The sequence below is a fragment of the Anthonomus grandis genome, chromosome 19 (assembly GCF_022605725.1).
Source record: "Anthonomus grandis grandis chromosome 19, icAntGran1.3, whole genome shotgun sequence".
Lineage (NCBI taxonomy): Eukaryota > Metazoa > Arthropoda > Insecta > Coleoptera > Curculionidae > Anthonomus > Anthonomus grandis.
In genome coordinates, this window is record NC_065564.1 from 4,961,243 (window position 1) to 4,988,227 (window position 26,985).

Here is a 26,985-nt window from a genome sequence, read left to right on the forward strand (position 1 = left end):
TAGGCACGTGACGTGACGTCTTTGTCATGTGTAAGTAGGAATGTGTAGAGGAGTTTCCTCTACTAAGAGTCATATGATTTCACTCATTGTCACTGTCACTGTCACAAATGTAAACAAAAACAAACAAATAAATACCTAGCTAAAAACCATTTAATTTAAAGCTTTTTGTGCTTAAATGGATGAGCAAAACGCAGTGCTTGGGAAATAATAAAATAGCGCTTACAGGGACTTCTTTTACTCAATTTTCTACCGTTATAGTTAAACCAATTTTTACAGGCATAAACAACCTACAGTCAAAAGACACTTTAAAAAGGCTTTAGCGCATATGGGGCTCAATAGATTACACACACACTGATTTGTACCTTGGAACGCAAATATTGGGGAGGTAAGTGTCAGAAATAAATAACATCACAATAGAGCCTCGGCAAGGCCTTTTGGACTTATGTAGTGCCTCTATAGGGCATTTTTATAGCGCAACAAGTCCCATGCCAAATAAATAACATTTTATTTAAAAATTCTTTAAAATTAATATAGCTTAGACAGTACTTTGAGGTTATGTCACTTTGAGGCTTGAAGGGTGAGATATTCATGTGAAAAATTGTTAAATAATTAAAGGAAATGACACAGAAAGGCCATTTTTGAACGTTTTTAAATAAAAAGTGATTTATTTGGCTTAATATGGCAATTTTCCATTTCGTCCTTGGGGGTGGGGTCATAACAACAACAACAACAAACCGCTGTCATTAAGAGACAGTTGTGAACGACTGACAGCTGTCTTTTAATGACATTTTAAATAAAAAGGAGGGAAATGTTTGAATATATTTCTGTTAGGAGCGCACATCGGTTAAAAACCGTTTGATTCGAACGTGAAACGCACTTGAACGCACCTTGATTTAATTTACACACAATTTAGGAATCTAAGGAGATCTAAAGGCGCACATTTTGTAAGTTATATAACCGACACAACACACACACATAATATAATAAAAACACCTTAAAATACTTACTGGACTGTCTGCCTGTAAGGACCAAGTAATTTTCACTGGAAAATCACAGAAAAAACCGATTCACGACCCGAACCTTGCACCAAACAGGCGCATCGCGGTTTACTAACCCGTTTTCCGGTATTTCCCTGATTGTTTTGCAACAATTTCCCAATAAAATTTGCATATTTGTTAAGGACGTTTGGGAATTATGACACTTTAGGTAAACATTGGAAGCCATCATGGAAAAGGAGACAAGAGGCTGCGCGCGCACCCCCCCTGTCAAACTTTTATGCCTTTAATCGATCCCCATTGATCTATTATCGATTTTCCAAGTTTTACAAAAATTTCCACCCCAACCCTTTTAGGCACTATGAGAATCGTGATCTTTAGACCCGTTATTACGTTTACGTAGCCCCTTTTAGGCCCCATATCGCAAAATAAACGCAAGAAACGTGAAAATGGCCGCACTTACCCGGCATGCCTCTGAGGGGCATTGCAAAACGTTTTTGGCCAAAAAATCGCGAAAAAACCGGTTTACAAGCGGGTGAAGTACATAGAAAGTTGCACGTTGAGTTTCCGCACTGTTTTCGCACATTTTCCGTATTTATCTTTAATTTTTTTTCGAAAAATTTGAATAATTTACATGAGGGAGCGAGAGCAATGACGTGACTTTTTAGCAATTTGAGGCCATTATGGATAATTGGAGAGGGACTGCGCGCGCACCCCACCTGTCAAACTTTAATGCCTTTATAATGGATCCCCATTGATTAATTAAAGATTTTCCAAGTTTTTCATGGATTTCTACCCCAACCCTTTAGGCATTATGAGAATCATGATCTTTAGACTCGCAATTAGGTTTAAATAGCCCCCTTTAGGCCCCATATCGCAAAATAAACGCAAAAAACGTGAAAATTGCCGCACTTACCCGGCATGCCTTGGAGGGACATTGCAAAACGTTTTTGGCCAAAATATCGCGAAAAAACCGGTTTACAAGCGGGGCAAGTGCATCGAAAGTTGCACAACGATTTTCCGCACCTTTTTCACACATTTTCCGTATTTATCTTTAATTTTTTACCCGAAATTTTGCATAATTTATATGCGTGCGCGAGAACAATGACGTAACTTTTAAAGAAATTAAGGCCATTATGAAAAATGGAGGAAGGACTGCGCGCGCACCCCACCTGTCAAATTTTTATCCCCCTTTATGGATTCCCATTGATTTTCGCAAGATTTTCCAATTTTTTCATATTCATTGACCTCAACCCCTTTAAGCAATATGAAAATCATGATCTTTACACCCGCAATTGCCTTTAAACAACCTTCTTTAGGCCCCATATCGCAAAATATCCCCAAAAATCCGCATACTTACCTGGCACGCCCATCCCGGGCATGCAACAAGTTTTTGGCCAAAAAAATCGCGAAAAAACCCGTTTACAAGCGGGGCAAGTGCATCGAAAGTTGCACAACGATTTTCCGCACCTTTTTCACACATTTTCCGTATTTATTTTTAATTTTTTACCCGAAATTTTGCATAATTTATATGCGTGCGCGAGAACAATGACGTAACTCTTAAAGAAATTAAGGCCATTATGAAAAATCGGGGAAGGACTGCGCGCGCACCCCACCTGTCAAACTTTTATCCCCCTTTATGGATCCCCATTGATTTTCGCAAAATTTTTCAATTTTTTCATACTAATTCACCTCAACCCCTTTAGGCAATATGAAAATCATGATCTTTGCACCCCCAATTACCTTTAAATAACCTTCTTTAGGCCCCATATCGCAAAATATCCCCAAAAATCCGCATACTTACCTCGCACGCCCATCTTGGGCATGCAACAAGGTTTTGGCCAAAAAATCGCGAAAAAACACGTTTGACGAGCGGAAAAGTGCGCCGAAAGTTGCACGGCGATTTTCCGCATCGTTTTCACACATTTCCCGTATTTTTCCGTACATTTTTACCGGAAAATTTTCGATTTTCGCACGGACGTACGACGGAAATGACGTTACTCCCGTTAAACCCGAGGCCAAATAGACCGCGTAAATGAGTCAGACTGCGCACGTGCCGTATACAAATTTAAAGGATTTTTATGGATTTTTCAAAAATTATTTTACATTTTGGCTTATTACGGACAGGGTACTACCTATAGGGCTATTAAAATATCACCTTTATTGCCTCTAAACCCTCCAGATCACAGAGAGTATACCCCAAAGTGCCAAAAACCTCTTAAAAAGGCAAAAATTACGAAATCTTCCATTGCCCTCTCAAATGATACCGAGTAGTTTTTCCCGAAAAAAATGGCTAAAAAGAGCATTTTCCGACCTTGACCGTACACCAAAATGCTCCACAACTCTTCTAGCATCAATTTCACCCATTTCCCACTCTACTTCTGCCAATTTTCCATGAAAAATTGCCAAATTTTTGCCTTATAAAACATACAATGCTCAAAAAACCCTATTAAGAATTCCCCTTTCTTAGTATTATTGGCAAGCCTATAAGCCCTTTGCTTCTTCCTTCACCCTCTCTTTACCTCCTTTACCCTTTACCTTAAAAAAAAGTGTCCCCAAAGACTTTCCATGCTGCGGAGAACCTGAAAACTCACCGAGCAAGGGTTCCAGCTAAATTTGCTTCTGCTCAGCAGGTTTTTGAGCAATAAAAGCTATCACATACCCAAATCTACCCTCAATAATTCCTCAATAACCTTTTAAAAGAATTATGATCATGTCTCAAGGGATTTTTGTGTAATATAAAGAAGTTGCCCTTCATCTTGACCGAAGGGCATATCACATAAAATTGGTTGTAGCTCAGTAAGTAGATAACTTAGAGGGGTGGTTTATGTATCAAATTATTTACTGAAGAACACTCTAACTCACAGTGAATTTCTTATTCCAATGCCTGGACTAAGTCTTAAAATATCCTAACAAGAGTAAAAGTTTTTTGGAAAAAAATATAGCTTAAGCAAAAGTGCCTAAGCTAAGCAATCCTTTGAGCTGGAAAAGACCTTTTATACCCCAAATCGAACCCCAGGATGCCCTCAATACTCTTCTGAAAGAATTATGTAAAAAACTCAAAGCGCTTTTGTTTGAGCCTCAAAAGTGTCCTTACTACTCATTTTTTAGATTTCAAACTATACATTCTGGGCTGGTCTTGGACTATGACTCACATAATTGATTGTAACTCAGTGAGTTTCTAAGCTACAAGAGTCGTTCATATATCAAAATATTTGCTAAGAAATATCCTAACTCGCAGTGAAAATCTTATTCAAATGCCTGGTATAGTTCTTAAAACATCCTGCCAAGAGTAAAAAAATTTTGTGGAAAAATGTAGGTTAAGCAAAAGTGCCTTAGTTAAGCAATCCTTTGAGCTGGGAAATAGTTTTTAAACCCCAAATCGAACCCCAGGACGCCCTTAATACTCTCCTGAAAAAATTGAGTAAAAATCTCAAAGGGTTTTTGTTTGAGCCTCAAAAGTGTCCTTGCTTAGACTGTATTTGGTGGAAAACAGTTAATGAAGTATTGCTTAAGTAAAAGTGCTCTAGCTTAGCAACTCTTTGAGCTAGAAATACCTTTTATACCCCAAAACGAACTCCAAGAAGCCCTTAATACTCTCCTGAAAGAATTGAATAAAAACCTCAAAGGGTTTTTGTTTGAGCCTTAAAAGTGTCCTTGCCTAGGATATATGTATTTGGTAGAAACAATTTCATGCAATAAAGGCTTAAGTAAAAGTGTTATAGCTTGGCAACTCTTTGAGCTAGAAAGACCTTTTATACCTTAAAACGAACCCCAAGAAACCCTCAATACTCTCATGAAAAAATTGTGTACAAATTTTAAACAGGTTTTATATCACCCTGAAAAGTGTCTCTTCGAGACCATTTTTTAACTCTCACACATTAAGTGGCTCACAAAAGTGGCTCTAACTCAGCGAGTTCTTAAGCTACAAAAATCGTTCGCATATCAAAATGTTTACTAAGAAACGCTTTAACTTCCAGTAAAACTCTTATCCAGATGCCTGGAATAGTTTTGAAAATATCCTACTTAGAAAATTTCCAGACATCTATTTTAGAAAGAAACCTCATATAATTGACACAACTTTCTCTGGATGAAGACTTGTGTACCCCAATAATAGTCCTAAATAATTTTTAGATTCTGGACAGCAGATCCAGAACCTGGAAGAGTATTAAAGGGTGTAGCAGAAGCCTGGACACATCTAAGGGAAGAAGATTGGTAAGAGAGTAGTAAAGAGGAGGAAGGATACACCTTTTAGAGTCCTCATTGTAAGTTATCCTTTACTAATATAAGAGTAATTTCATATATATCTGAGGCAGTTAAATGTATTAAAAAAGTATACTTCCAGCCCTATAAAAGTCCCATAATTAAGAGAGATTCCATCAAATTATTATCAGATATGGCTCAAGCAAAAGTGCTCTAGCTCAGCAACCTATTTAGCTAGAAACACTTTTTATACCTCAAAACGAACTCCAAAAGTATCTTAATACTCTCCTGAAAAAATTGACTAAAAACCTCAAAGAGTTTTTGTTTGAGCCTTAAAAGTGTGCTTGCTTAGAAGATATTTGGTAGAAAACGGTTCATGAAGTATTGCCTAAGTAAAAGTGCTCTAGCTCAGCAACTAGTTGAGCTAGAAACACTTTTTATACCTCAAAACGAACTCCAAAAGGCCCCTGAATACTGTCCTAAAAAAATTGAGTAAAAACCTCAAAGGGTTTTTGTTTGAGCCTCAAAAGTGTCTGCCTAGTCATTTTTTAAATTTCAAACCATACACTTTGGGTTGGTCCTGGACCATAACCTACATAATTTGCTGTAACTTATTGAGTTCTTAAGCTACAAGAGTCGTTCATATATCAAATTGTTTATTAGGAAACGCCCTAGGTCTCAGTAAAATTCCCAATAAAGTGCCCGGAATATTCTTTAAATTATCTTGCTTGGAATTTAATTTTCGGTAGAGAAAGTTTAATTAAATAGGGCTCAAGCAAAAGTGCTTTAGCTCAGCAACTAGTTGAGCTAGAAACACTTTTGATACCTCAAAACGAACTCCAAGAGACCCTTAATACTCTCCTGAAAAAATTGAGTAAAAACCTCCAAGGGTTCTTCTTTGACCCTCAAAAGTGTCTTTTTTAACTCGATTTTTTACTTGCAAACTGCTCACGATAGTTATGGTGCCAAAATAAAACAATTTATACAAGTAAATCCATTATTTTCTCTCTTTTTTTCACTAGTTAACACAACTTTCCAGAAGACACCTTCTGGCTATCACCCCCTTGTACCAACCATAAGACTCCTTGGGGGTCCTCGTCCTATCGGGATCGTTAAAGTCCACCTGCACGATCCCCAATTTTTGCCTAAAAAAAAAAACAATTTTACCTCCAATCACAATTCCGAACCCTTTCCTTACGTGTATCCATTGGTCCATTCAAAGTTATCCAGGAGACTCCAGACAGTGTATCCAGTAACATTCACCCCATCTTCGTAATAAGCGTCCAATAAAGCGCTAAGATATTCCTAAAAAAAAAAAGATGGCTATATAGTGAACTTTTTAGGAGGAAGAGAGACCGGAGACCTACGCTAACATACGTGATCCTAGCGGTGTCGTTTAAGGTGCTCTCCACGTCAGCCCAACCGTTTTCCGTGACGACAATTTCGTTGACTCCATCGTACTGGTTCCAGACGTAATTCAGCAGGCTCCTGAACCCCCACGGTACCAAAGCCACCCAGTCCACCACCGCGGACCACGAAGGGTCCCTGTAACTGCGCACCCCCATGTCCAGATGGTAATCCGGGGTGCCGATGCTCTCGTTTACGGTGTTCTGGTACTGGGAGTAGCTGGTGGCGTATCTGGAAATTGGTCGCGATTAATTGTCTGGAAATGTATCCAGGTCCCGTTTTTTTTTTACGTGTTCAAGCAGAAAAAGTCGGAAGTGCCTTTGATTAATTGGATTTGCTCGGGGGTGAACTGGGGCAGTCTGGATGCGGGGAATCCCTCGTTCAAGCTGCGATTTCCCACACGGTCGATGACTATTTGGGGCCAGTTTCCGTTGTAAATTGGGTTGGCGTATAGGCCCATCTGTAATAAGGGATTAGTCGCACGTTCTGAGGACGTTCTGGGTATATTAGCGCGTAAAAACTTAATTTTTTTAATGGTTTTTTAAGCTGTTGAAGTTTTACTTTTGGGTCTACAGTAAAGGCATTTTTTGAAGTAAATGTGCGTGTTTACGCTCAAGAAACGTTCTGGGAAGGTTCTGGTATATTACAGGAAAACCTATTGAAAGATCTGTGTCAGCAGTTTGAACATTCCTGCAACATTAGCTGAATTACAATTGTAACAGTGAGAAAAATAAAATGCCTCAATTGTAACTGCTCTTCCGACCTAAATTCTTAATCTAGAGGGACGTTTCGACCCTCTAATTCATCCTCAGGAAGTCGTTAATATTACTGTACAAGAATTATGAAAATATCTGAAGTGGTTCCCGAGTTACACCCAAAAATGTGCGCTAATGACTAGAAATCTTAATGTTGCCATATAAGTTGTGATGGCTCTTGGACCTTGGATGATAAAATTGCCTCTAACTCAGAGAGTTTTTGAGGTACAAAAAACGTTCTTATATGAAATGAATGTGCAAGAAATGGACTTTCCTTTGGCAGAACCCTTTTGAGGATATTCTAATTATTTCATGAAAAAAATCCCAAAAATAGTGAAAATGTGTTTCCAAAAAAAGTGCCTTGACAAAATCTACTTTAACTACCTAAATGTTTAACCTAGAGTGACGTTTGTACCCTCAAATCCATCCTCAGGAAGCCGTTTTTATTATTTTGAAAGAATTATGAAAATATCTGTAGTGGTTCCCAAGTTATACCCAAAAATGTGCGCTAACGACTAGAAATCTTAATGTTGCCATATAAGTTGTGATGGCTCCTGGACCTTGGGTGATAAAATTGCCTCTAACTTAGGGAGTTTTTGAGGTACAGGAAACGTTCTTATATGAAATGAATGGGCAAGAAATGGACTTTCTTTGGCCAAAACCCTTTTGAGGATATTCCAATTATTTCATAAAAAAATTCTCAAGAAGAGTAAAAATGTGTTTCCAAAAAAAGTGCCTTGACAAAATCTACTTTAACTACCCAAATCTTTAACCTAGAGAAACGTTTCTACTCTCAAATCCATCCTCAGGAAGCCGTTTACGTTATTTTAAAAGAATTATGAAAATATCTTGAGTGGCTCTTAAGTTACACCCAAAAATGTGCACTAACGACTAGAAATCTTAATGTTGCCATATAAGTTGTGGTGGCTCCTGGACCTTGGGTGATAAAGTTGCCTCTAACTCAGAGAGTTTTTGAGGTACAAGAAACGTTCTTATATGAAATTAATATGCAAGAAATTGGCTTTCTTTTGCCAAAACTCTTTTGAGGATATTCTAATTATTTCATAAAAAAAATCCCAAAAATAGTGAAAATGTGTTTCCAAAAAAAGTGCCTTGACAAAATCTACGTTAACTACCCAAATCGTTAACCTAAAGTGACATTTCTACCTTTAAATTCATCCTCAGGAAGCCGTTTATATTAATTTAAAAGAATTTTGAAAATATATTAAGCGGTTCTTAAGTTATACTCAAAAATGTGCGCTAATGACTAGAAATCTTAACGTTGACGTATAAGTTGTGATGGCTCTTGGACCTTGGGTGATAAAATTGCCTCTAACTCAGAGAGTTTTTAAAGTACAAAAAAGATTCTTATATGAAATTAATATGCAAGAAATGGACTTTCTTTTGCCAAAACCCTTTTGAGGATATTCCAATTATTTCATTAAAAAATTCCCAAGAATAGTGAAAATTAGTTTACAAAAAAGTGCCCCGAGAAAAACTACTCTAACTACCCAAATCTTTAACCTAGAGTGACGTTTCTACCCTCAAATCCATCTTCAGGAAGTCGTTTATATTACTGTACAAGAATTATGAAAATATCTTAAGTGGTTCCCGAGTTACACCCAAAAATGTGCTCTAATGACTAGAAATCTTAATGTTGAGATATAAGTTGTGATGGCTCTTGGACCTTGGGTGATAAAATTGCCTCTAACTTAGGGAGTTTTTGAGGTACAGGAAACGTTCTTATATGAAATGAATGGGCAAGAAATGGACTTTCTTTGGCCAAAACCCTTTTAAGGATATTCCAATTATTTAATAAAAATATTCTCAACAATAGTGAAACTGAGTTTGCAAAAAAAGTGCCCCGACAAAAACTGCTCTAACTACCCAAATCGTTAACCTAGAGTGACGTTTTTACCTTTAAATCCATCCCCAGGAAGCCCTTTATATTAATTTAAAAGAATGATGAAAATATCTTAAACGGTTCTCAAGTTACACCCAAAAATGTGGGCTAATGACTCAACCTCTTAAGTTGCCTCAAATTCGGTGGACCTTGACTGACTAAATTGCCTCTAAGTCAGACAGTTTTTGAGCTACAAAAATCCTTTTTACATCAAATTATTGGGAATGAAACGCCCTCTCTTTATCCCTCACCCGCAGCGAACATTCTTTGTCTACTTACGCTGAAAGCCATGGCGGTTTCGGCTGCTAGTACGTCTTCAGGCTTATCGCTAGCAGCTTCCGCCCAAGCGCTATCGAGCACAATAGAAACTCTCCCTAAAACATTCCGGTTAAAGGAAAAAGTGAATTTTCCAGCTCACATACGTCGACTTACCATTCTGGCTCGCCCTAAACTCCTTATCATAGACGTGGTAAGCCTTGGCGTGTGCCAGAACGTTAGTAAAAGCGCATTGGTACACACCCTCGCCGCTATGGAGGTACCCGGGGGCCTTACCGCCAATCCCGTATCCCTAAAAGTTCTTTTTTAAACCACTTCGCCCTGAATTTGAACAGATTCATACCTGGACGCAAGTGGTTTGCGGCTCGTTAATGGTAATCCAGGTTTTCACGTATTTTCCAAACACTTTAAAGCACAATCGGGCGTATTCGGCAAAGTAGTCGGCCAACAAGGGGTTGTACCATCCACCCAACTCGTGGAACACCAACGGCAGATCCCAGTGGTAGAGAGTCACCAGCGGTTCGATGTTGTTGGCCCTCAGGGTCTTGAAATAATAGGAATTTTTGTTAGATACGGCAACGGCGCTTCTTTACATTTGATGAGGTCCAGACAGCGTTTCTTGTCTCGCTTTCTTTTTTGATTGAGAGTATTAAATGAAAATTTCCTCCTCTCCTCCCACTTGAGTTTGCCACGTACTTATAATTTATTGTTCAGAGGTGGCAACGTTGCTCGTTGACTGAGGTGGGCGGAGGTAACAGATGCTGCGCACTAGGTTCGCTGTCGTGCGGGTTGCCTGCTTTCATCAAGTCTTACCTCCAAAATGTTAATATAATAATTGATCCCTTTCTGGTTCACGTTATTAACGGTTCCGTTGGGCAAGATCCGGCTCCAAGACAAGGACAGCCTATAGTGGTTCACCCCGAGATCTTTCAGCAATTGTATGTCCTCCTTCCACTTGTAATAAGAGTTACACGCCACGTCACCGTTATCCCTGTTCTGAATTTTATCGGGGAAAGTGTGGGTGTACCTATGGGAGAGACGAGGATAAGACTATAGGAAGAAGCGAACGGTGTGAATTCTAACCAATCCCATAGGTTCTCTCCCTTGCCGTCCGCGTTCCAGCCGCCTTCGATTTGATAGGAGGCGGTGGCGGCGCCAAATTTAAAATTCGTAGGGAACGAGCGGTTGTTCAACGAGGAGACTTCGTCGCATGACGTACTGCAAAAGGGTCGTTCAAAGGTCGCACTAGCGGGGATTCTAAAAATGTCTTCTTACCTTACGATTAGCGGAACTATAAGTGCCAAAAGGGACAACATTTTGGCGTTTTCTAGCGTACTGGCAAGTGCTACTGTTCCGCTGGCGTTTTTATTGACGTTATCAGTGCAAAACACTTGAGAAAACATCTTGTGGTTCATTGTTTTTTATTTTGTGCTAATAATAAGTGGTATTTACTGAATTCCTATCGTTAATCGGGTGTTACGTAATTTATGATAACGACACGATTAAAGACATTTTTGAGTATCAAACCGACACTTTGTTTGAGGTATTCTGGTAGAAGTGGTTAAAGAGGTCTTTGCTGATCAATTTTAGGCATTAATTGTTTTTCTAGGTCAAATATCCATTGAGCTACACTCCATTTGACTGATCCAAGTTTATTGGCCATTTTGTCTGATCAGGGTATTTAATAAATGATTCCAGGCACTTCTGTGGGACGTTGACCCAAAGTTGGACTGTCTTTTTTGGAAACTTTTTTTGGAAACTTTTGAGCGGCGAGTAAAGGGATTCTTACTGATCAATTTGAGGCATTAATTGTCTTTGTAGCTCAAATATTTACTGAGCTACAGTTCAGTTTACTGAACCTAGTTTATCAGAGAATTTGTTTTTTCAAAAGTCAACTTCTGATCAGGGTATTTAAAAAATTATTCCAGGCACTTCTGTAGAAATTTGACTCAAAGTTGGACTGTCCTTTCCTTAATATTTTCATATACAAACGCTTTCTGTAGCTCCAGAACTTTCTAAGTTAGAGTTAGTTTTATGCTCCAAGGTCCACGACCAGCCAATTTTGGGTGCCACTCGAAAACTGTTTGAGATATTCTGGTAACTCTCGCAGAGGTGTATAAAGGGATCCTTACTGATCTATTTAAGGCATTAATTGTCTTTCTGGCCCAAATATTCATTATGCTATAGTCCATTTAGCTGAGCCAAGTTTATTGGCCATTTGGTTTTTCAAGTCAACTTCTGGTCGGGATATTTTAAAAATTATTCCAGGCACTCCTGTGGGACTTTGACACACACGTTTTCATATACAAACGCTTCTTGTAGCTCCAGAACTTTCTGAGTTAGAGTCAGTTTTGTGAGCCAAGGTCCACGACCAGGCAAAAGTATAACTTGGAAACTTCGAAATATTTCCATATGGAGAAACTTTTGGGTGCCACTCGAAAACTGTTTGAGATATTCTGGTAATTCTTGCAGTGGCGAGTAAAGGGATCCTTACTGATCAATTTGAGGCATAAATTGTTTTTTTAGCTCTAATATTCACTGAGCTACATTCCATTTTGCTGAGACAAGTTTATTGGCAATTCTGTTTACCATTATTCAACTTCTAACCAGGATATTTCCAAAAATATTCCAGGCACTCCTATGGGACTTTGACCCAAAGTTAGACAGTCTCTTCCTAAATATTTTCATATACAAACGCTTCCTGTAGCTCAAGAATTTTCTGAGTTACAGTCAGTTTTATGACCCAAGGTCGAAGCTGAACCAAAAGTGTCTCAGACTGGATCCTGAACTATGGCTCACAAAACTGCTTGTAACTCAAAAAGTTCTTGAGACACAAAAGCCGTTCATACACGAAAATATTCATCATGAAACCCTCTAGCTTCAGGTGAAGCTCCCACAGGAATGCCTGTAATACTCTTCGAATTGTCCCGGTCGGGAAACAAAGGGGGCAAAAATAAAACAGCAAACAACTTATCGGCGTACGATTAGAAAAATAAATTAAAGACACTTTAAAAAAATATAAAAAAAAACATAAACGTTGACGGCCGAAGCCTAATCGCCGCAAAACTCGACCCTCTCACTCTGGTGCGAGTAGGACACCGAGTCGTCCTCCTTGGACACCGCCTTCATGCGGACCTTCATGTGCTCCAGCATCTTGTCGATGGCCCGGAGTCGCTTTTCCAGGGTGGCACTCCTCAGGAAACCCACCTGGAGGCAACCCAATAAACCTTAAGTTAAAATGCTGCAAACACCCTCGGGCAGATCTTACCTGTAGCTGCGAACTGAGCGGTAAAATCGGTATCAACCACCAGGTCCAGGACGGTCCGTCCGGCAAATTGATCCAGTCCTTCTCCACCGTGGGCATTTTCCCGATTAACCGCTCCACCTCGGAAAGGGCGGATCTGGACAACAATCGGATCCACTTGGCCGCCCTGTTGTACACACGCGTGTGCAACGAAACTAAATTGTTCACACTATCCACGGAGGGCGTCACGTCCCGGATGTGTTCTATCACAGCCGTATCGTAACCGTCCTGGAATAACGGAAATTCGATAGATAAATAATAAAGGGGCGAACGCGCCGGGAAACTCAAAAATCAACCTTTTCGCTCCTGCTGAGCACTTTGAAGCGACGTATTCCTTGGGCGGACAAGATGATGCGTCCGTCCTCGAGGGTCACAGCGTCCCTCACCTCCAAAATGGTACCGTAGGGCATGAATTTGCCGGTACAGTGGTCCAGGCTGGCCATGGCGAAGGTTTTATCGGAGGTCTGCAGGCATCTACGGATCAGCAGACGGTACCGGGGTTCGTAGACGTAGAGGTGGCAGGCCACGCCCGGGAACGCGTTGGTGCAGACGAACACCGGCACCTGGGGGAAGAGAGAAGAGGTCGGTTCGGTTTTTGGAGCGTAACTCGGGAAGTTTTTGAGGTCCGGGGAGGGTTTGTCTGTGGAAACGTTTATGAAAGAACAGCCTAACTTTGTGTCAAAGTCCCATAGGAATGCCTGGAATAGTTTTCAAAATAACCTGGTTAGAAGTTGAGTGTTTGCAGAAAGAATTGACACCAAAGTTGGTGGATACAAATGGACTGTAGCTAAGTGAATATTTAAGCTAGGAAGACAATTTATGCCTCAAATTGATCAATAAGAATCTCTTTACCCGCCACTGCAAAAATTATCAGAATATCTCAAACAGTTATCAAGTGGCACCCAAAAGTGTCTCCAAATGCATATCTTTCAAAGTTTCGTTCTTATAAAATTGACTGGTCGTAAACCTTGGATCATAAAACTGACTCTAACTCAGAAAGTTTTTAAGCTACAGGAAGCGTTTGTATACAAAAACGTTTATGAAGGAACAGTCTAAATTTGTGTCAAAGTTGCATAGGAGTGCCTAGAATAGTCTTCAAACTATCCTGGTTAGAAGTTAAATTGTCAATAAACTTGGCTCAGCCAAATGGACTGTAACTTAGTGAATATTTCAGCTACAAACACCATTTATGCTTCAAATTGATCAGTGAGAATCGTTTTAAACGGCTCTGCAAAAGATACCAGAATACCTCAAACAATTTTCAAGTGGCACCCAAAAGTTTCTCCATATGCATCTCTTTCAAAGTTTCGTTCTTATACTTTTGGCTGGTCGTGGACCTTTGCTCATAAAACTGACTCTAACTTAGAAAGTTTTTGAGCTACAAAAAGCGTTTATATATGAAAACGTTTATGAAGGAACAGTCTAACTTTGTGTCAAAGTTGCATAGGAGTGCCTAGAATACTCTTCAAAATATCCTGGTTAGAAGTTGACTATTGGTTAAAAAATTTGTCAATAAACTTGGCTCAGCCAAATGGACTGTAACTCAGTGAATCTTTGAGCTACAAAGACCATTTATGTCTCAAATTGATCAGTGAGAATCTCTTTACCCACCTTTGCAAAAAATACCAGAATATCTCGAACAGTTTTTGAGTGGCACCCAAAAGTTTCTCCATATGCATATCTTTCAAAGTTTCGCTTTTATGCTTTTGGCTAGTCGTGGACCTTAGCTCACAAAACTAACTCTAACTAAGAAAGTTTTTGAGCTACAGAAAGCGTTTGTATATGAAAACGTTTATGAAGGAACAATCTAAGTTTGTGTCAAAGTTGCATAGGAGTGCCTAGAATAGTCTTCAAAATATCCTGGTTAGAAGTTGACTATTGGTTAAAAAAATTGCCAATAAACTTAGCTTAGCCAAATGGACTGTAACTCGGTGAATATTTGAGCTACCAAGACCATTTATGTCTCAAATTGATCAGTGAGAATCCCTTTACCCGCCTCTGTAAGAAATACCAGAATACCTCAAACAGTTTTCGAGTGGCACCCAAAAGTTTCTCCATATGCATATCTTTCAAAGTTTCGTTTTTATGCTTTTGGCTAGTCGTGGACCTTGGCTCACTAAACTAACTCTGACTTAAAAAGTTTTTAAGCTATAGAAAGCGTTTGTATATGAAAACGTTTATGAAGGAACAGTCTAACTTTGTGTCAAAGTCCCACAGGAGTGCCTGGAATAGTTTTCAAAATATCCTGATTAGAAGCTGAATATTGGTTAAAAAAAATTGCCAATAAACTTGGCTCGGCCAAATAGACTGTAACTCAGTCAATATTTAAGCTACCAACACCATTTATGCGTCAAACTAGTCAGTGAGAATCCCTTAACCCGCCTCTGCAAGAACTACCAGAATACCTCAAACAGTTTTCAAGTGCCACCCAAAAGTTTCTCCATATGAATATATTTCAAAGTTTAATTTTTGAAATATATTCATAAAACTGACTTTAACTCATAAAGTTCTGGACAAGGAGCGATTGTATATGAAAAAGTTTATGAAGGAACGGTCTGACTGTATGTCAAAGTCCTACAGGAGTGCCTGGAATAGTTTTCAAAATATCCTTATTGCCCGAAGAATTGCCTTTGAACTTGACTCTGCCTAATCGGCTATAGCTCCGTGAATATTTGAGCTAGAAACATAATTTATCCATCAAATTCATTCTTAGAAATCCCTTTCCAATCTCTTGAAAGAATTATGAAGATATCTCAAGCGCTTCTCGTGTGGCACCCAAAAGTATCCCCCAATAGGACCTATGATCAAAACTGACCATTACTCAGCAAGTCTTTGACCAATAAAGAATATTCTTATACGAAAACATTCGTAAACAAAGACCCCTTCTTATTACAAAAACTCCTTTTAAACACCTGGAATACTTTTCAAAATATCCTGCTTCAAACTCAAACTTACGTCAACAGTCTTCCCATTAAAACTGTACATGTGACAAACACTTTCTCCGGGAAATAACAACTTAACGGCCTGGTCCAGTATCCTGGTGGTGCCCCTAAAATAATCCCCTACAGATAAAGGGGAGACGCACAGGGGGCACGTCAGTCTATGGTCCAAGACCCTCGTGAGACAGTCCCTGGAACGAATAATTTTTAAATATATTTGATTTAATTTCACGTGTTTCTCTATCACTACCTGCAAAAGGTGTGTCCGCAAGGGGTGGTCACCGGGTCGAAAAGACACCTGCGGCACAACAGACATTCCAGGTCCTCGATGGTGATGGTGTTCCAGGACTCTCTTAAAGCTTTTTCTGGAATTTACTGGCGTATACATCGAGAACGGGGGCGTTTGTAGTACCGGTACTTACCCACGGTGCTCTCCAAGTTGGCCAGCATCCTGTCCAGCATTTTCTCGAACGTCACGCCCTCTTTTTGGTTTCTTTTCGCGTATTTTTCCAGGTTTCTCGTGGTTTTTTTGCGATGCTGTATCCTCTCGTACATCTGTTTCCTCGGAAAGTTTATTTCCGTCCTCTGTAATAAAACATTTTATTGCCCTGGAAACGTTTTTAGTTTCACTATTATACCTGGATCTTTGATCTTTTCTGGACCGCCGACGTGTTTATGGAACATTCCAGGCCGGCGTATCCCGATCTTAAGGTGTACCTGGGATACAGCTGGAGAATTAGGGCCGGTATATCTGAAATTGTTTAATTGCGAATCAATTTTATATCGCGCGCTGCTGCAGCCAATAAAAAGCACGAATAAACCAGGCGAGAGAACCTTATAATGTTGCGAAACGAGCACAAGGACTCATTTGAAAGTAGGCACACCGATTTATATGTAATTTTTCATAATAATCGCCGGCCCGCTATTATTTAATACAATTTACTCTATTTTACGTAATCGTTTTTTTTTTCAATTCCGCTCGGGAATATTCTACGGAAAATCGTCAATTTAGGGCGTTAATTGTCAGGAATGTGGTCCATATATCCGGAATTTCATACTATGGTTACGTATGGATTATCTCGAAATTGTGTTCTTTCGACGTAATAATGATCTCCGTAGACGTAAGAGATAATTTCATAACGATCGTCAAAGACCCTTGGAGCTCAGATGGTTTGATGTGTCAAAAAAAGGGTCAGAAGTCCATATTTTCGGATTCTATTGCATTTCACACTTGGGTTACGTCCAGGATCATCTTGAAATTGCATTTTTATGAGGTAATTACGATCTGCACAAACGAGGAACATCATTTCATAGCGATCGTCAAAGACCCTTGAAACTCAGATGGATTGATGTGTTAAAAAAAAGGGTCAGAACTCCATATTTTCGGTTTCTACCGCATTTCACACTTGGGTTACGTCACGGATCATCTTAAAATCGTATTTTTCTGACATAATTATGATCTTCACAGACGAAAAAGAGAATTTACTAGTGATCGTCGAAGAATCTCGGAGCTCAGACAAGTTCATGTGTCAAAAAGTGGGTCAGAAGTCCATATTTTTGGATTCTACCTCATTTCACACCTGGGTTACGTCCAGCATCGTGGTAAAATTGAGTTTTTCTGACGTAATTACGATATCCACAAACGAGGAACATCATTTCATAGCGATCGTCAAAGACCCTTGGAGCTCAAATGGGTTGATGTGTCAAAAAAAGGGTCAGAACTCCATATTTTCGGTTTCTACCGCATTTCACACTTGGGTTACGTCACAGATCATCTTAAAATCGTATTTTTCTGACATAATTATGATCTTCACAGACGAAAAAGAGCATTTACTAGTGATCGTCAAAGAATCTTGGAGCTCAGACAAGTTCATGTGTCAAAAAGTGGGTCGGAAGTCCATATCGTGGTAAAAATGAGTTTTCCTGACGTAATTACGATCTCCACAAACGAAGAACATCATTTCGTAGCGATCGTTAAAGACCCTTAAAGCTCAGACAAATTGATGTGTAAAAAGTGGATTAGAGGTCCATATTTTTGGATTCTACCGCATTTCACACTTGGGTTACGTCATGGATCATCTTGAAATAGTATTTTTCTGACATAATTATGATCTTCACAGACGAGAAAGAGCATTTACTAGTGATCGTCAAAGAATCTTGGAGCTCAGACAGGTTAATGTGTCAAAAAGTGGGTCAGAAGTCCATATTTTCAGATTCTACCGGATTTCACACTTGGGTTACGTCCAGCATCGTGGTGAAATTGAGTTTTTCTGACGTAATTACGATCTCCACAAACGAGGAACATCATTTCATAGCGATCGTCAAAGACCCTTGGAGTTCAAATGGGTTGATGTGTTAAAAAAAAGGGTCAGAACTCCATATTTTCGGTTTCTACCGCATTTCACACTTGGGTTACGTCACGGATCATCTTAAAATCGTATTTTTCTGACATAATTATGATCTTCACAGACGACAAAGAGCATTTACTAGTGATCGTCAAAGAATCTTGGAGCTCAGACAAGTTCATGTGTCAAAAAGTGGGTCGGAAGTCCATATTTTCGAATTCTACCGCGTTTCACACCTGGGTTACGTCCAGCATCGTGGTGAAGTTGAGTTTTTCTGACGTAATTACGATCTCCACAAACGAGGAACATCATTTCGTAGCGATCGTCAAAGACCCTTGGAGCTCATATGGGTTGATGTGTTAATAAAAGGGTCAGAAGTCCATATTTTCGGATTCTACCGCATTTCATACTTGGGTTACGTCCAGGATCATCTTAAAATTGCATTTTTCTGACGTAATTACAATCTCCACAAACGAGGAACATCATTTCATAGCGATCGTCAAAGACCCTTGGAGCTCAAATGGATTGATATGTCAAAAAAAAGGGTCAAAAGTCTATATGTTCGGATTCTACCGCATTTCAGGCTTCAGATACGTTAAGGATCATCTTGAATTTACCTTTTTCTGTCGTAATTAAGATCTTCGTAGACGAGATAGATCATTTCATAATGATCGTCAAAGAACATTAGAGCTGCAATGGGTTTAGGTGCCAAAAACTGGATCAAAAGTCTATATGGTTGGATTCTACCTCATTTCACACTTGAATTATGGCCAGGATCATCTTGAAATTGCGTTCTTCTGACGTAATTAAGACTCTACAGACGAAAAAAAATCAATTTTTTTGCATTCAACCTCGTGTCACACTTGGGTTACATCCTGGATCATCTTGAAATTCTATTTTTTTAACGTAGTTAAGATCTGCATATACGAGAAAGATCATTTTATAACGATCGTCAAAGTATGTTCAGGCTCACAGTTATCAATTCCGACTTAACCCCAATTGCCTGGAAGATGTAAGAAAATTTCTTTAATAGTTTGGAAAAGTTTAACAGACTTTTCAATGACAATTTAACAAAAAAAAAAACAAACAAAAAATTAAACAAGAAAATCGAGAAAAATAACAAATATTGAGTAAAACGCTTATAAACCTGGAAATCGGGGTCGTAGGGTGACGCTTTTGATGACTTTATGGTCTTGACGAGTTGGACTTTGAAGATCTTTAGACCAAACTTGATATCTATAGAGAAAAACTTTCTTTGAAGTCACAAAGACAAACAAATTATTTGACTTTTCTCTTCCCAAAAAACAAAAACAACAAAAATCGTCAGTCGATTACTCGGAAAAATTATAAATAGAAAAAATACGCTGCATTTTATTTTCGAACGACGAATTTAAATTTATATCGTCACGTCAAGGTAAGCAGTCTGTAGTAGGGTTCAATGTGAAGGCCACACTTTCTCCGACGGACGCCATTAAGCATTTATGCGGTGAAATCGCATATTAAAAATAGATCGGCCCGTGCAGTGGACGTTGATTATTAATCAAGTACCTTAAAATGAACCTCCACTGTCCTCCTCTTAAAAATACACACTTTTCACTAAATAATTATAACATTTTATTTACATTTATGTACAATGTCCTCACTCCCTCACACCCTCTTCACCATATTCCTCGAGGTCAATCTGTTGTTTATAATGAAATTATCCTCGACAGGGTCAGGACCTCTAATCATCGAGAGCGGCACCAGTAAGCGGTATCTCAGCACGTTCAAATTATGATTCATTTGATAAAAATTGTAACGCGTCCCTGGCATAAATCTGTCGAATAAACGTTGTTGTTGACTCATTCCTATTTTGACTAGGCAGAGCAACGCGAACGGTATCAAAAGCCTTTTGAAATTCTAAAAAGATCACTTTGAAGATTTTTTTAAAGAAAAAATTAATTTTTCTTACCATGATTATTAGTATTCACCCTATGGTCACTTGGAACGAACTGATGATGGATTGAGAGATGGTAAGGGTTGATTTTACGGCCCTTATTGAACGTTTATTATATGCCAGGGAGGGTTTTAAGGTAAAGCAGTAAAATGCCATAAAGATTGTTTATTTGGGGTGAATTTGAAGCAAAGCAACGGTTTTCATGTTAAAGGGTGTGTTCTATACTTCTCTGACGTATATTAATTGCATTACTCAATACCTAACAGTACCGTCATTTACTTCAACTGTTCTTGCTAAGTACCGTTGCACCTATCAAGTCGTATTTATGGCTTTGAAGATAATATAACGGATTATATATAGCTGGCAAAAAAAAAAAACAATTTATGTATTATACAACGGGATCTGTTTTTTTTTCGTGGTGGCGATTGGGTAACCTTTTGTGCATTTATGTAATATATAACTGTTACTAAGAAACACGTACATACAATTTCTGCTTGGAGTATTACCGTTACCTACAGGTTGGTTTTTGTACGTGGATTTGCCTTAAAAATTTACAAAAGTGCGTGGACAGAGGCGCAGGTTGATTTTTGTACATTTTTTAAGTTTAAAAATTGTACAAGAAAACACCAAGAAGTATTTAGGTCTTTAAGAGTCATTTTTTTGTCTTCTGAAAACCCATTTTCCGTTTAATAAACAATTTATTCCATGCAATTGACGTAATTTTTCCAGGCATGTTTCCAATATAAGTAATTGGTCGTTTTCTTCCAGGCTTTTGGGTTATTTTTCCAAGTTTTCCATGCTTTTAGAGTCATTACTTATATCTGATTTTTCATGCCTGCCAGGTATGCTAGAATCTAAAGAATTTAATTTTTTCTAATTAAAAACCGAAGATTTTCCTCAATCGATGTCTATGGCAAATTTTCTGGATTTTCCAGAAAACGGCTAACGCATTATTTTTTACACGATAGTGCTTATTAGGGCCGACAACTTTTATTGAATACGTTTTCCTCAAAAAAACAACAGTTTTTCAAAAAAAATTTTTTTTTGAGTTTTCATATTTTCAAAAATTTTTTACTGCTTTACTATTTGTTTAAGAAAAAAAATTATTTAGGGTTTTTTGTTGCTGTTTTAATGTTTTATCTTGCAGTAATTATTTTTTTGATTTCTGAAAAAAAGATTTTTTTTTGAAATTTTCAGCCACAAAAATGGTATATTTTTTGAAAAATCCTCGATAACACCTTTAATATTCAAGTTAGGGCAAAAAGGTACTCTAGCGTTTTTTTGGGCATTAATACATAGAAACCAATTCAAAAATAAAAACATTAATTTTTCCCATAGATTTCCAGAAAACTGGAAAAATATTAAAATCGGTTTTCCTGGATTTTCCAGAAAACAGTTTCATATAGAAGCTTAAAATATTTTTTAAATTATGCCTCTTATTAAGCCCCACAATATTTATTCGAAACATTTTTTTCAAAAACTAATAGTTTGTTCATTAAAAAATTTAATTCAATTTTGAGCGTTTTTTCACAGGGGTACCCCTGGCAAAATTTTGGAAAAAATCGGCTTTAAGTAAATTAATTTTTTTTTTGATTGAAATTTTTGAAACTTATTTTACTTATTGAAAACGACCAAAACTCAAAAATATTTTGAATTTTTTTCGATTTTTGAGGCAGTTTTTTGAGTATTAAAAGTTTCAACATTTTTTTGCGCCGTTACTATTAGCTTTAGAAAAAAATGTTATTGAGATTTTTTGTTGTTCTTTTTATGTTTTACCTTGCAGTAATTTTTTTTTTATTTTTCAAAAAAATTTTTTTTTTAATTTTTATCCACAAAAATGAGCTATTTTTTGAAAAATCCTCGATAACGCCTTTAATATTCAAGTTACGACAAAAAGGTACTTTAACAACTGAGTTTATTAAGGTCTTTTGTAGCTATCTTGATCCTTTATTTTATTCCAATTCTATGTGTCTATGCTCAAGATTTTCCCCTTGAAAACATCCATAAATACCAAGAAAAACAGTCCTTACATCATTAACATGATCAATACGAAACTTAAATGTATAACAATGCGGTTTTGTAACGTTACGTACTTCGTAATTCACATGCTCGTAAACGTTGAAATATTATGTAAATCATAATCTCATTTATTTTACAATTCAATAAAAGATTGGCATGTAATATATAACGTTTTGTTATATGATCGTTTTTTTTTTTTAACATATACAGTAAGAAGGGTCAAAGAGTATATACAGGGCATACCAAGCAGACGATTTACAATCATCATTTATGTAACAACAAACGACAAACAACCTCGATAAAATAGCAATAATTGTCGGAGTATATCATTTTTTATACGTCTGCCTTACATAATTACCATTTTATCCGGACCCGGTTTGGGTATAATATATAAACAAAATTAGCACATTCGCTTATAAGAGAACTTTTACGTAACATCGTGCTGTTTGCTTGTTAGTCATTTGATTGTGTTCCATTGTTTCTATCATGGTAATTGATGGGTGGTCATATATATGGCGTTCGTCTGTTTATGGGTTATCGAAGGACCAAAGATGACTTTGGGAGGATGAGGTACTCTGAGTGTATTTCTTCCAGGCAATCGAAGCCACTGCTTCCTTGATTTGTTCATTCGTCTTTCAGTTCAGAAGGAACAATTTTTTGATTTCTTCCAGGCATTTAAAGCCACTCCTGGTTTCTTCCAGGCAGTCGAAGCCAATGCTTCCTTAATTCATTCATTCGTCTTTGAGTTCAGAAGGAACAAATTTTTTATTTCTTCCAGGCATTTGAAGCCACTCCTGGTTTCTTCCAGGCAGTCGAAGTCACTGCTTTCTTGATTCATTTATTTGTCTTTCAGTTCAGAAGAAACAAATTCTCGATTTCTTCCAGGCATTTGAAGCCACTACTTCCTTAATTCATTCTTTTATCTTTGAGTTCACAAGGAACAAATTTTTGATTTCTTCCAGGCATTTGAAGCCACTCCTGGTTTCTTCCAGGCAGTCGAAGTCACTGCTTTCTTGATTCATTTATTTGTCTTTCAGTTCAGAAGGAACAAATTCTCGATTTCTTCCAGGCATTTGAAGCCACTGCTTCCTTAATTCATTCTTTTATCTTTGAGTTCACAAGGAACAAATTTTTGATTTCTTCCAGGCATTTGAAGCCACTCCTGGTTTCTTCCAGGCAGTCGAAGTCACTGCTTTCTTGATTCATTTATTTGTCTTTCAGTTCAGAAGGAACAAATTCTCGATTTCTTCCAGGCATTTGAAGCCACTGCTTCCTTAATTCATTCTTTTATCTTTGAGTTCACAAGGAACAAATTTTTGATTTCTTCCAGGCATTTGAAGCCACTCCTGGTTTCTTCCAGGCAGTCGAAGCCACTGCTTTCTTGATTCATTCATTTGTCTTTGAGTTCACAAGGAACAAATTTTTGATTTCTGCCAGGCAGTCGAAGCCACTGCTTCCTTGATTCATTCATTTGTCTTTGAGTTCACAAGGAATAAATTTTTGATTTCTTCCAGGCATTTGAAGCCACTTCTGGTTTCTTCCAGGCAGTCGAAGCCACTGCTTCCTTGATTCATTCTTTTGTCTTTGAGTTCAGAACGAACAAATTTTTGATTTCTGCCAGGCAGTCGAAGCCACTGCTTCCTTGATTCATTCATTCGTCTTTCAGTGCAGCAGAAGGAATAAATTCTTTATTTCTTCCAAGTACTTGAAGCCACTCCTGGTTTCTCCTAGATTAGAGAAGCAATTCATTCCTTGATTCCTGCTTTGGTCTTTCAGTTCAAAACGAAAGAAATGAGAGCAGTTGAAGCCACTCCAGAAACCAGGAGTAGCTTTAATTGCCTGGAAGAAATCAACAATCTGTTCCTTTTGAACTGAAAAACGAATGAATGAATTAAGGAAGGAACGGCTTCACTAATCTGGGAGAAACCAGGAGTGGCTTCAACTGCCTGGAAGAAATCAACAATTTGTTTGTCATGCCGCACGAAAAATCAACCTATACAGACCAGAAGCTACGCACCTTCAGATATTCAATAGAAGCATTAAAATCTCAGACCTTTGGGGGTTAATTGAATGTTGAAGATGGTCTTACCTTTCTCACTGTGCCCGATCCAGTTCTTCTCCTTCCACTTGTCTATAAGGGTCTGCACCAGGACGTTCACCCTCGCCCCGTCTTGATGCTCGATGTCCTCGAAACACTTCTGGCACTTCTTCTTCTTCTCCATGCGGTCCAGACATCCGGTGCAAAAGGTGTGGCCGCACTTAACTGTCACTGGACGGCACAAGATGTTGCCGCACTCCGTGCAGGAAAACAGCGTCAACTTCTGCTCCTGGATGGACTTCACCACTTGGCGCACCTTTTGCGGCTTTTTATTGTACGGGTGTGTACGGAAGTGCTGATGCTGTTGTTGCTTCATTTTTCTTCTGGTGTCCATTGCTGCAAGAATAATTGGGCGAGGTGAGAGTGGGTTCCTGGTAAATTCCTCTATTGAGGTGCAAGGAATTAAAACCTTCCTATATGAGACTATTGGGGAATGTACTAGGAACCTTCTCGCATCGACGAGGTATCAGGGTTCTTCGCCGAATTTTTGGTTCAAGGTTGAAAACGGATTGCGAGTCACAAGAGTTGAATAATCGTCGTTAAATAACCGCGGCAATCAAGTACTACTGCGAGTTACGTAATGAGTTCGGTTACTTCACGAGGTACGTACGAAATAGATAAAGTCTCTTATGTATTTTCGAAGAAAATCGTGATTGGAAATTGTGATTTAGAAAATAATTATATCAGTTGTTCTCGATTTTCTAGAAAGCGAAAGGACTGAATTGTTTTGTCGAGGGTAACATTTATTAAGACCCACAACGTCACAATTTTTTTGTGACGTCGCTCTTTCTTTGAAAGAAAAATGTTGTTAGAGTTTTTTATTGTTATTTTAATTTTTTACGACGTGGTAATTTTTTTTTTAATTTTCAAAAAACTTTTAAATTTTCGAAACTTTTTGGCACAAAATGGGCTGATTTTAAAAAAGTCCTTAATAACATCTTTAATATTCAATTTAAGGCAAAATAGTTATTTAGCATTTCTCTGGACCCTAGTCCATAGAAATTAATACAGAAATAATAACCTTCGTTTTTCCCATAGATTTCCATAAAATTGGTAAAATGTGAAAATCGCTTTTTCTCGATTTTCCAGAAAACGGTTATATATAGAGGTGTGAAATATTCTGCATACGATTCTGCTCATTGGGGCTCATAACTATTATTTGAAACATTTTTCTAAAAAATTAATAGTTTTTCCATAAAAAAATTAAAATCAATTTTTGGAACGTTTTTACAGGGGTAAACCCTTGACAAAATTTCGACCAAAAATCGATTTTCAGTAAATTATTTTTTTTCTGCTTTAAATTATTCTGGACTCATTTCTTTGCCCTTAAAAACTTTGATTTTTGATGCAATTTTTATGTTTTGATATTTTCAAGAATTTTTTACTGTTGATATTTATTTTACAAAATTTTTACCACAAGTGAATTTTTTGATTTTTAAAAATGAACACCCCTTCCTACTCTGTTTGTACATACTTCCCACATAACTCGGTAAATAACTGAATAATAATTAGCCGGGAGATAAGTATACATAAGTAACAATTAGACCAGTTGGGGCACATTACGTAACGTTGGGCAGCCGACCGTGTAACAACGTAGCAGATGCACAAGATTTTCTTTTAATATATGTAATTATGTTACGTACGTAAAGCTATTTGTACTAAAGATGCCTTAATTAATATGGGAATCGCCCTAAATGTACTAGTTTTCTCTAGCTTATATAGTACGTTCTTCCTTTCTAGCAAGAGAGTAAAAAAGAATGGAGTATATGATGGAATCATTAGAACCACGTTCTTCTCTCTTTTTCTGGAGCTCACACTTGATTTTTGAATTGTCACATATTTTTTACCTAAATTGACTTGCTGTATATTTATTTTGTTTAGTGTTAGAATTTTAGAACTAATTCTTTAGTTACTTTTGTGCGTGGTCAGATTCATAGGCGCCAAAATCCTTGATCTAAGTTAGATCCAGCACATGTAAAAACTAGTTTTAGTTTCAGTTAAAAAAAATATGAATTTATTGTCAAAAAAGCTAAAAAATCGTGTGATTTTCAAACGCATTTTCTTACATAACGCCCCTTTAAAATAAAATTATTAATTTTATTTCCTCCCCGTTGTGGGCCCGAGTTGTAACCACTCGTACTTATATAACACCCACACCGTTGGGCGCCAACATTTAAACTTATATAACTTACCCTCCTCAGTTCGAATCCAAAGCGATCCAACGGGAACGTAATCCAAATTTGCCAGATCTATCACCTGCACCAATTTATAAAAACAAAAAGATCCCGTCAAGTAAAGAAAACTCGGGATTTTCCTCGATTTTCACGATAACACTTTAAGACCTCGACTGACCCGCGGTACAATAACGAGTGTAACTATAGCATCCACGTATATTTACAATATTGTTATGTAAACTGAGTGTTACGTCACGCGGTTTTACGGAGCACATGTATAAAGAGACGTCGCGACGTTCGCGCGTCGTCTCCGCCGTCTTTCTCTCTTACTCGCTTATACGAACGAACGAACGACGACTGCGGCCACGGTGCCGCGGAAAAACGCGCAATTCGATAAAAAGTCCCCTGATTATAGTCCAGGTGCTCAACGGGGAAAAATCATCCTCTTGACGATCGGGCCGGTCAAGTTCTATCCTTGTCTGTTCACTTTTACCGCTAGTTTTCCATCCTGTTCTCGCTCTGCCGTTGAAGCGATTCGGGAGTGTGCTGACGTGGCAACATTATTTCGTATAGCGGTCATGGTGACGAACTTAAAAGCACTGGCCTGATGAGACCCAGAAGGTCGAAACTA

The 26,985-nt window shown here is 38.0% G+C and overlaps 2 protein-coding genes and 2 long non-coding RNA genes across 4 annotated transcripts; 1 reads left to right on the plus strand and 3 right to left on the minus strand.

The window, feature by feature from the left end:
• Positions 1-108: 108 nt before the first annotated feature.
• Positions 109-6,675, plus strand: LOC126747214 (uncharacterized). Its single transcript, XR_007664123.1, has 3 exons — positions 109-385; positions 5,130-5,260; positions 6,542-6,675. It is a non-coding gene; the product is annotated as an uncharacterized LOC126747214 (long non-coding RNA).
• Positions 6,178-10,967, minus strand: LOC126747209 (myrosinase 1-like). Its single transcript, XM_050455718.1, has 10 exons — positions 10,815-10,967; positions 10,623-10,757; positions 10,353-10,566; positions 9,883-10,083; positions 9,696-9,831; positions 9,543-9,637; positions 6,896-7,065; positions 6,566-6,836; positions 6,397-6,503; positions 6,178-6,343 (listed from the first exon to the last, which is right to left on the minus strand). Exons 1-10 carry the CDS (start codon positions 10,952-10,954, stop codon positions 6,217-6,219), a joined length of 1,596 nt encoding a protein of 531 aa, XP_050311675.1. The 5' UTR covers positions 10,955-10,967; the 3' UTR covers positions 6,178-6,216.
• Positions 10,968-12,518: 1,551 nt separating this feature from the next.
• Positions 12,519-26,713, minus strand: LOC126747210 (LON peptidase N-terminal domain and RING finger protein 1-like). Its single transcript, XM_050455719.1, has 9 exons — positions 26,373-26,713; positions 24,172-24,516; positions 16,421-16,533; positions 16,205-16,367; positions 16,033-16,147; positions 15,799-15,973; positions 13,140-13,406; positions 12,808-13,071; positions 12,519-12,746 (listed from the first exon to the last, which is right to left on the minus strand). Exons 2-9 carry the CDS (start codon positions 24,512-24,514, stop codon positions 12,591-12,593), a joined length of 1,596 nt encoding a protein of 531 aa, XP_050311676.1. The 5' UTR covers positions 24,515-24,516; positions 26,373-26,713; the 3' UTR covers positions 12,519-12,590.
• Positions 19,718-21,176, minus strand: LOC126747213 (uncharacterized). The gene is made up of 2 exons (XR_007664122.1): positions 20,079-21,176; positions 19,718-20,026 (listed from the first exon to the last, which is right to left on the minus strand). It is a non-coding gene; the product is annotated as an uncharacterized LOC126747213 (long non-coding RNA).
• Positions 26,714-26,985: the final 272 nt, after the last annotated feature.